General features: G+C 35.6%; 1 protein-coding gene across 4 annotated transcripts in view; it reads right to left on the reverse strand.

Annotated features, from left to right (window-relative positions):
* Window positions 1-10820, reverse strand: part of DEPDC1 (DEP domain containing 1) — a 22415-nt gene that overhangs the window by 1776 nt on the left and 9819 nt on the right. The window contains exons 7-12 of one of the 4 annotated variants that reach the window (XM_010844139.1): window positions 8365-8505; window positions 5604-6455; window positions 4989-5161; window positions 2590-2766; window positions 820-1005; window positions 5-116 (exon numbers count right to left, since the gene is read on the reverse strand). In XM_010844139.1, coding sequence (XP_010842441.1) covers window positions 5-116; window positions 820-1005; window positions 2590-2766; window positions 4989-5161; window positions 5604-6455; window positions 8365-8505 — 1641 coding nt within the window. Of the gene's footprint in view, window positions 1-4; window positions 117-819; window positions 1006-2580; window positions 2767-4988; window positions 5162-5603; window positions 6456-8364; window positions 8506-10820 lie in introns of all 4 variants that reach the window. The other 3 variants (XM_010844138.1, XM_010844141.1, XM_010844140.1) reach the window with 3 other exon arrangements.

The following is a 10820-nucleotide window of genomic DNA, read 5'->3' on the forward strand; positions in this document are numbered from 1 at the left end:
GGTTTTCTTAAAAATAGCATTGGTTGCTTGATTGTAGGTTTGTCACCGAAAAGTGCTGCTTCACTTTCAGAGGTTGGAAATCTTTTCTGATATATTAAGGGATATTCCTTCTGAAACTTAAAAATGGGGTGAAGAATTAGAAGATATTTAACATTATTAACCAAGCTGAAGCCACTGGTCAAGATTTTATAAGAATTTTATAAGAATTCAGTGCTTTTCTCAAACATGTATTTGATAAATATCCTTTTACTTTATCCTTTACTTTATCCCCTCCACTTTCTCACATGTGAAAGGTATCTTGTAATATTTCTTGGAGCCCAGTTAGCATTAATGCTCTAGGATTCTCTTCTGGTATTAATTCTCCTAAATTCCAGATGTTCTTTCTTCTCATTGGTAACACCATGAAGGTCACTGGGATCTACTTGGTATATTTCATATTTCTTCAAGTGTCTCAGATCTGGAATTGGACATGCTAGAATCATGTGGCTACAGTGCTTTGATATAGAGCCAAAATTCTAAATGGCAATGATGAGTCACTAAAATTTACATATTATAATCTAAAGTTTATAATTATTTTCCTAAAGCAATCCATGCTATAAATACAAAATACTTGACATAAAGGAGAGTATATGTTATTATTGTTATTATTAATTTCAGGACAGAGTAAAACCAAGCAGGTAGAAATACATAAGTTATATATATATAATCTTTAAAATTCAAAATATTAAAATAAGAAATTAGATTCTAAATGCTTTTAAGTAACAAACAGCAATAACATATTAGAAATATCTATGATTAGGAAATTATTCAATCTCTTACCTGTTTTATTTTTCTCCTTTTCTCCTTTAGAGGCAAACTCTTATTTTTAATAATATTCTCTAAAAGTTCTGCAATTGCAGCTTGAGAGGTAGAAACTTTCTGTTCATCAAACTCCTGAGCACTGATCTGCTTACAGTATGAATATGTTGGCAAAGGAGCAATCACTCCATCTCCAGGATTTTTAATCTGTAAAGAACAAAATGATACAGTCAAATCTATTGATTCAGGTCATGTTCCTATTTGGTAAATAATTCTTTCAATGGAATTTTGTTCATATTATTTTGCCACCAAACATTCAACACTTTAAGAAAACTGTATTATGCAGCAGAGAAGCAATAAGTCAGTAGGGTCTCACTCCCAGTCCTACAATCTACTACAGCTTTATAATCATCAGCAAGTGATTTAAACTTGTCTTGATTTGTCTCATCCATAAAATGGGGATGTACATAAGATATTAATAATGTAAAATCATCATTAGTACCATTAGCCATGGATTTTATTCTTTTAACCGTGAAACAGTAACAACATGATGTTTTAATTCATCTTAAAACACTGCTGCTGCTGCTGCTGCTGCTAAGTCGCTTCAGTCGTGTCCGACTCTGTGCAACCCCATAGATGGCAGCCCACCAGGCTCCTCTGTCCATGGGATTCTCCAGGCAAGAACACTGGAGTGGGTTGCCATTTCCTTCTCCAGTGCATGAAAGTGAAAAGTCAAAGTGAAGTCGCTCAGTCGCTTAAAACACTAATGTTCTGAAATAGTGAAAAGTGTTCTACAATTTTTGAGGTGTAAGAATATGGGCAGGGCCTCTAACATCTGTAGACAAGAGAAAGAAATTGTAGAGGATAGTTATAATCATGGTAAGTTATGGCAACATTAGAATGATATGCATAGGAAGAAACATGAGTATATATGCTGGGCAGTCAAAGACTGAATAGAACTGATGTGTTGCTTTTGGCTGCTTAGATTCCTTTTCTCCTTCCCATTCTACCCCCAACTATCCTTACTTTTTTTTGAATAACAGATTATTCTCTAATCTATGTAGAGTCACTCAGAGTATGGCCCTCTTTCCAACTCAATCACCCTCAACCACTTAAAAAATGTGCATTTAACCTAGACTGGGCCAATATGAGTCCATACCAATAACTTTTCAAATCAAAGGTGAAGGAATGGCTCTTTTCCCCCATGGAATGCAAAGAGCTTCAATGGACCATAGGGCTTCCTTCATAGCTCACTTGGTAAAGAATCTGCCTGCAATGCAGGAGACCCCAGTTTGATTCCTGGGTCAGGAAGATAAACTGGAGAAGGGATAGGCTACCCACTGCAGTATTCTTGGGCTTCCCTTGTGGCTTAGCTGGTAAAGAATCCACCTGCAATGTGGGAGACCTGGGTTTGATCCCTGGTTTGGGAAGATCCCCTGGAGAAGGGAAAGGCTACCCGCTCCAGTATTCTGGCCTGGAGAATTCCATGGACTATATAGTCCATGGGGTCACAAAGAGTCAGACACGACTGAATGACTTTAACTTTAATCAAACATATTCCATCATGTGAAGGAGCCAGTTTTTAACTATAAGACTGAAATGGAAATAAGGGATGAAGGGATGGAAAAGAGTCCTCTGGCTATTTGAATCTCCATATTCTGTCTATATTCCTGACTTTTGGAGGTTATTTACGTGAGCTGAAATAGTTTCCCTTTTTGATAAGGCTAGTTTGAGATGATTTGACATTTGCAATAGACTAATGCAAAGAATTTTAAGACTTACAATACATACATGGCCCTTTCTTAAGTAGTCAAGATGTTTCTCTACTGCAGCCAGTAGGTAAGAAGGCACTTGAAGAATTTCCTGTTGATGGTCCATCAAGAAAGATACTAATCTTGCAGCAAGAAGCTCATCAAGATCTACTTCTTCAGCACAGCGTAACACACTCCGAGAAAAAGTGTGTATCATCTAGAAACATAATAAAAGACATGAATTTAAAAGCTTAAGGTTTTATATAAATTAGATTATCAGTAAATTCTAGGTAGCATTATGCTAACAGATTGAGATAAAGTGATAAGCCAACTTCAGCTTTAAAAATGAGGACAATAACATAACATTAGGAAGAATAAAATGCCAATTCCTTTTGTTTTAGTACTTGTTAAGTAATTCCTTAATATAAATTCCAAATGACTACAGAAGACTTAGCTTTTTCTTTAACTTTGTCACGCTTTTATTAGTAAATACACAGATTCCATTAATACCATATAAATATGGTGCCCCTGAGTTGGGAAGTTCCCCTGGAGAAGCCAGGAAGGGATAGGCTACCGACTCCAGTATTCTTGGGCTTGCCTGGTGGCTCAGATGGTAAAGAATCTGCCCGCAATGTGGGACACCTGGGTTAGGAAAGATCCCTTGGAGGAAGGCATGGCAACCCATTCCAGTATTCTTGCTTGGAGAATCGCCCTGGACAGAAGAGTCTGGCAAATTAAAGTCCCCAGGGTTGTAAAGAGTCAGACATGTCTAAGCACAGTACAGCACAAAGACTGTTAGAGAAGAGTGACTTAGTAAATTGATCCCACAAAAACACAAATAGAAGAATATATAACATATAAATACACGTGGTTACAAGGTTGGCACCATATATCTTTTGAAATTGGAAAATAGTTTTTAATGCTATTCCATCAGTCTTTAAAGACAACTTATGTATTTTTCAGTTCCATCATGATGATCTTCAAATCCTGGGATAAATTTTGGGTTTCAAAACTAATTTACTCTCATTTATATCCATATAAGCCACCAAATACAAGACACATACATGCATGCACCCTTGCACACACTATTTTCCAGTTTCAAAAGATATATGGTACCAATCTTGTAACCACGTGTGTTTATATGTTATATATTCTATTTGTATTTTTGTGGGATTAATTTAATAAGGCACACATAAACACACACTTCATTCTAAAATAATTTGAATACAGAATTGTATTTTAGGTATTGTGCACATAATAGATGCTGAACATATTTATTGAACTATTTTTGGTTTTATTTCTACATGTCTGGCAGGATTTTCCTATCTTCTACTAAGGTTCAGTCCTCAGATTTTTATTCTTTTTTTCCTCAGCTTTGTAGAGCTCATTTACTTCCATACCTTCAACTATCACTTTGCAAAACATGTACTTTCAGACCTGATCTTTTTTCACCAGGCTCATGTTTCCAACATGCTAGGATAAATTCCACTTGGATGTCCTATAACCTAACTGAAAAGTGTAAAATCAAAATTATCTTCTTTCTACTCATATCTCTCTAAATATCTTCCCCTACAAACTTCCTTATGCTTTTTAGTGGTGCCACAATCACTGAGAGTAATTCTTTCTCTTTATATTAGGTCTGTTATTATTACAAAACTGTCCTGAGTGGAAGAATGGAACTTAGCTCCTGATTCCTTGCTACAAGAACATCCTGTAAATTGAAGCTGTGCTCTGAGGAAGTGGCAGTTCTTTATAGACAGAGAGAGAGACACAGAGATAAAGAGAGAAACAGAGGAACATATTAGAGGTACACTTTCAAGAGTTCATTTCCAATGGGGATCTGCATATGAATGCCTCATCCCTCATCTTCATATGGAGCCCAAGACTATTTCACAGAAGTTCTTCCAACTTCCTGCTTACAGTGACAAGCCATCCTAATTCACACAATACATCAAATACAACTTTTCCACTCCCAGAGTATCTGAAACACTCTGACTTACTACACATGAATTTCCCATTAATTCTCTATTTCAAGGGTTACAGTGCCCTTCAGCTTTCAGTAGTGCCTATATCTATCTCCTCTTCTTTCCCCACCAAACAGAATTGGCATGAGGCAATATAATATGGTCTGACAGTCTGACTCATTCTAACATAGAATGAATGAAGAGGCAAAGTCCTCAGACAATACAAAGATCAAGATGTGAAAGTATAAAAGACTGGGCACAAAGGATTAATGTGCATTCTGCTGCACATTAGGGAAGGTTAGACTTTCAAGTCTTTTAAACTCAAGAATCTAGGATTTCAAGACCATGACATCACTTGAATAGTATTCTTAGTTTGGTTTTCTAACTTTTTTTTTCTGCTGGGGATGGGGGAATGGTGGTGGTGGTGGTGGTGGTTTATGATTCAGACTTATTCTTTCCTTAAGAATCAACTTACCAGTGATCTTGTACCCATTGCATCATGAAGTTGGGGCATATCAACATTTTGACTCATTCGAGAAATCATGCGCATTAAAAGTTGAAGCTTTCTACGATTTGGTGGGGGAAGTAACAAACAACATAACTGCAGTGCATCGATGGCAACCCTCTCTAAATGAGGTTGCAGCAAACCTAGGAAAGCAAAGTCACCCCCCAGAAAAAAAAAATCATCAATGACACTAGTTGTTTTAATACTACCATCATATAGTTATATAAGGAAGGCAAAACAATATTTTAATATTATGTTTAACTATTCCATGAAATTTACACATTCTTCAAAAACATGGTAAGATATTCATTATTTTCTTCATAACCCATTGGATTATGAAGGACTGAAAATCTTTCACCAATTATAAACAGTGACTCAGAATAAATGAAATTTAAGGCAAAGAAAAGGAGTGCTTTAGGTAAGTAGAATAAATCTTAGTTATGCCATGACAAGTCTTATACAACAAGAATTTTTTCTTTTGGAGAAAAAAATTAAGCAATTTCAGAGAAGAAAAGCCAGGTAAGCAAAACTGGGTTAGTAAACACTAAAAATTAATATTACATGCATTGAAAGCATCAACCTTACTTTGTGTGCCAGTCAACATAGAAGAAGCTGGAGGTAAAGAGTTTTCTGAAAGTTCTATTGTGCTTTTGCAGAGTCTTTTATTGATTGTGGTACTAGACTCTCCGAGTTCACCTTCCATAGCTGTTTGCACACTGGTGCTGCCTTGTTCAAGATTTGGTTTCATGATAATTTCAGCCACTGGCATATTAATATAACTATTCCTTCTTGTACTACTTCTTAAAAGTAAACTCTGAGATCTACAAAGCTGTTTCGGTTTGCACTTTCCATTATATAACTCCTCTTGGTCTTGAATGGTCAAAGTAGAGGTTCTCTTATAACCAACAGAGAATGGCTTTTGAATACCTTCCTCTGAATGAAGATTCATCAGGGATTCCTGTTTGGTCTCAGACCCTAAAGATTGCATATTATTTTGTCCTTCTATGTTCAGAACAGATTGATGGAAGACACTGGAGACCTCTTTACTTGAACTCCCTGGTAAATCTACAATTCCTTCTAATGAATAGCACCTTGGTTTGATGTTAGAGGATAGAACATGCATTCTACTTAAGCCTATTAAATTATAGCAACTTCCTCCTATTATGTCATTAGCACTGGCTCTTCTGTTTTTAAAATTAACTAGCTGCATTTTCTTATCATATTTTTCTTGAAATCCTTGATCACTTATCTGGAGTCTCTCAGTAGTATCTGATTCTTCTTTTGTTTTGTCTTTATGAAGAAGACTGAGAAGAAGACACTCAGTTGATTTGAAGGAATTCAGATTGTTTAAATGAAGAATTTTTGAAGACTGTGGATCATCTTGGATTTTATGTATCCCTCTGGGTCTATCTGAAACTGTGACGTAGCCACAAACAACTACCAGGAAATGAAACAAAAATTAAGATGCAACTGTATGATAGTGGACAAAAATAAAACAAAAACAATAGCAATATTAAAAAAATAAAGCATCACTATAGTACATATTGTTAGTATAGTACAAATAGCAGCTGCTTAATTCAGAAGCCACTTAAATAGGACACATGCAACATTCAGTTACAAAGTGCAAGACTAGAGGTTTTCCAACTTGTGATGAAAATAATTTTAAAATTTATTTCAACAATCTAATTAAATGGATTGAGTCAAATACATTAAAAATATCTACTTTCAGTCTACAAGTATTAGAAAGCTCTTAATTATAAGACAACTGTCGTTTAAGAAAACATATATATGATTTTTCTCTCAGATACCTGGTACATAGCTCCTAAAACCCAAGGAATTTCCAGAGTGATTGGAGCCTTTTATCCTTCACAATGAGCCTATTTGAGCACGCTTCAGTTTACGCTAATGAGCTGACTTAGGGCTGGCCTGAGTAAAGTTGAGTAAAGAATCTACCTGCAATACAGGAGACCAGGGTTCGATTCCTGGGTTGGGAAGATCCCCTGGAGAAGGAAATGGCAACCCACTCCAGTATTCTTATCTGGAGAACCCCATGGAGAGAGAAGTCTGGCAGGCTACAGTCTATGGGGTTGTAAGAGTCGGACATTACTTAACTACTAAACCACCACCAGTGCTGGCCTTGCTTAGAAGGTTGGAATTTTAGTCCTAACTTAAGGAGACCTGAGTTTGATCCCTGGGTTGGGAAGATTTCCTGGAGAAGGGAATGGCTACCCATTCCAGTATCCTGGCCTGGAGAATTCCATGGACTGTATAGTTCATAGGGTCACAAAGAGTTGGACATGACTGAGCAACTTTCACTTCACTTGACTCTGGTGTTTCCCAGGTGGCACTAAGTGGTAAAGAACCCACCTGCCAATGTAGAAGACTTAAGAGAAATGGGTTCAATCCCTGGGTCGGGAACATTCCCTGGAGAAGGGCATGGCAACTCACTCCAGTATTCTTGCCTGGAGAATCCAATGGACAGAGGAGCTGGGCAGGCTAAAGCCCACAGTGTCACAAGAGTCAGACACGACTGAAGTGACTTAGCATGCACACATGCATACCTCCCTGGAGGGGGTGGTAGGGTGGTTGGTGGTGGTGATGGAGATCAAACTTAATCAACAATGACCAATGATTTAATCAACCATGTCTATGTAGTGAAACCTCAAATTAAAATGGAAACAACACAGCTATGGGAGCTTACCAGTTGGTAAATACATGGACAAACTTGGGAGAGTGACATTTCTGAAGAGAACATAGAAGCTCTGCACAGCCCTTACCCCCCTTTCTTGCCCTATAACTCTCTTCTACTTGGCTACTCCTGACTTATATACTTTATAATAAACTGGTGATCATTAGGTAAAGCACTTTCCAGAGTTCTGAAAACTATCACAGTGAATTATTAAACCTCAGGGGGGTTGTGGGAATCCCTGGGTTTGGTAATTAGCCAGGGAGAAGGGCTATTAAACCTGAGGACCCCATTTGCAGCTCCTGTATGAAGTGAGGACAGTCTTGATGAACTGAGTCCTTAATCTGTGGGGTCTAAGCTAGTCCTGGGTAGTTAGTATCCAAGTTGAAAAACTTTGCCCTCAACTTTTGGGGTCTGGGTTAACTGGGTAGTTTCAGAAATGAACTGAATTGCAAGACATTATTGGTGTAGAGAATTGGTGTTAGAATGGTATATTTGAATGACTGGAAAACATAACAGCAACCAGAATATTTCTGAGTTTTAAAATAATTTATAGCCTGTCACTTTCATATGTATCTTTTTTCATACAGATCTTTTAAATTATGGGGGACTTGGAAACCAGTAAAATAAATTAAATAATAAGGAAAAATCTATACATACCCAAAATGTTCACAAATAATTCATAATATTCAAAGGTAAGTAGAGGTTCAGGGAGATCTAGAAAATAATCTGCAATTGTTCTGAATACATCTCGCTCAAATCCAATATAAGTTGGATTATTCATATCATTACTTCTTGGCCCTAAGTGGAAGGCAAAAAAAAAGTGAAACATATTTCTTTTAAATATAATTTTTAAAGATACTTAGAAAAAGCCTAAAGCCTGTATTTATTTCATGAAGGATCTATGCTTAACAACAAATTCTGTCATAATTCAAAAATTTAAAAGGTTGTGCATATCTCATGCCTTCTCACTATCTTTTCACTAGAAATCACTGCACTTATTAATATTTTGTTTAGTTTTAATATTTATATGACTGAAAAATTTGAAATATATTTTAAAAGCATCGGGGAAGTTTATTTTAATGGAATTTTATCACAATTCATTTTATATAGCACAGAATATTTAGATATTGCAAATAACTTTTTCAAATTGTCTTTTGCAAATTTATATTTTCATGATTAAATTTTGCCTGATATAAAGCATACTCTGAATGAATTTAAATACTGTCATTACATTGCTGTTCAATTAGCTTAACATTATTGAAATAATTATGCCTACTTATTGGTATTTTCCTCAGGAAATTCTGATCTCATGTTATAGATGAAGAAACTGAAGCTCAGAGCCACTTGCTCAAGAGGCAAGAGACTTTGATGGCAAAGCTAAAATTAGAACTCAGAGGTCTGTAAGAGCAAGTCATAGGACCTTGAGACTCAACAGCATTTAAAGTGCGGTCCATGGACTACATAATCAGAAACATCAGTGTGCCTATTAAAAGCATAATCTCTTCTATACAGTACAGAATCTATCAGAATTCCAATGCAGCTAGGAATTATTGATCTAGAAATTTTTGCTATTTGTTTACTAATTTAGTAGCTTCCAAATATTGATCTGGGCATCTTTACTAGAAGAATCTTCTGAGATATGATTTAAAAAAAAAATCCTGACATATTCAATCAGTTGAACCTGAATTTTTGGTGAGTATCTCTAGTGACTGTGATATGCACTAAGATTTGAGAGTTACTCTATCTTTCAAGGTAACACACACATATACACACTTAATAGTTTAAAGGCTAACGATGGCTTTATGTGGAACAAAACAGTTTTTATAAGGAGGATATGAGATATATTCTTAATATGTAGAATAAGAATTTTGATAATCATTACAAGTTTTTTAAGATAGAAAATTCTTTACTGGAATTAAACATATAAAATTTACCGTTAGAGAATCTAGGTTTGAATATATAGCTCCTCATGTATTAGAAAAAAGGCAAAGTTTTCTTTTCTAGAAAAAAATTGGGAATAGTATCTTGATCACTGATTCTTGTATGTCATAGGATTACTGTGCAGGAATAAATAACAAACATGTTAAATCAAAGTCTTAATATTGCCTCTGGCTAGACATATTGTTGTTAAACTGGAATCCAGTAAGTTGCATCTTTGGTATCACTTATGCATAACATGGACTGGGAAGCAAAAGAAACAAAACCTTAAAGATGAGGTATCAGAGAAATCCCTGGAATATTTGAGTTACTATCTATGAGGCAAGGTATGAGAGAGAAAGGCAGGTAGGCAGGGGAAGGTAGAAAGAGAATTTCAAAAATCTTATGTTTCTGTTCAAGATCTTTACCTTGATTTGATAAATAAAATTTTTCTGTATCTAATATTATTTACTTTATTGCTATTCTGTTATTTTGTCATATTGACACCCAGTGGACAATAAGGGAATATATACTTATTTTGAACATTAATAAAATACAAATTTTATAAGACCTAGAAAATTACTTCTGTAATGTAATTATTAAAATATAATTTTACTTTTGATGATGTGTGCATACACCTCTGTACACATTTTTAAAACTGACTTTTGAGAGCAATTAGTGTTTTGTACTTGAACAGGGCCTTAAATTATAAAAATCAATCATCATTGACCAGTATGGGAAAAGCTTGAAGAACAAAACATTAAAAAATTATCTAATTTAGTGAAGATCATTCTTTTTGATAAACATAAAAGTTTCATTAATATATCCTATGGAGAAGAAGCGTATCATGAAACATCTGAATGCTGAAGCTCTGTACAATGGCCAGGGGAATGAAGTAGGTTTTATAGACTTCATTTCTAATTGAAGCTTTATATTTACAAGCTGCTTTACTTATAAGTTGTGACCAACCTAGATAGCATATTCAAAAGCAGAGACATTACTTTGCCAACAAAGGTTCGTCTAGTCAAGGCTATGGTTTTTCCTGTGCTCATGTATGGATGTGAGAGTTGGATTGTGAAGAAGGCTGAGCGCCGAAAAATTGATGCTTTTGAACTGTGGTGTTGGAGAAGACTCTTGAGAGTCCCCTGGACTGCAAGGAGATCCAACCAGTCCATTCTGAAGGAGATCAGCCCTGG

The sequence above is a fragment of the Bison bison genome, unplaced genomic scaffold (assembly GCF_000754665.1).
Source record: "Bison bison bison isolate TAMUID 2011002044 unplaced genomic scaffold, Bison_UMD1.0 scf7180017864195, whole genome shotgun sequence".
In the NCBI taxonomy this organism is placed as follows: domain Eukaryota; kingdom Metazoa; phylum Chordata; class Mammalia; order Artiodactyla; family Bovidae; genus Bison; species Bison bison.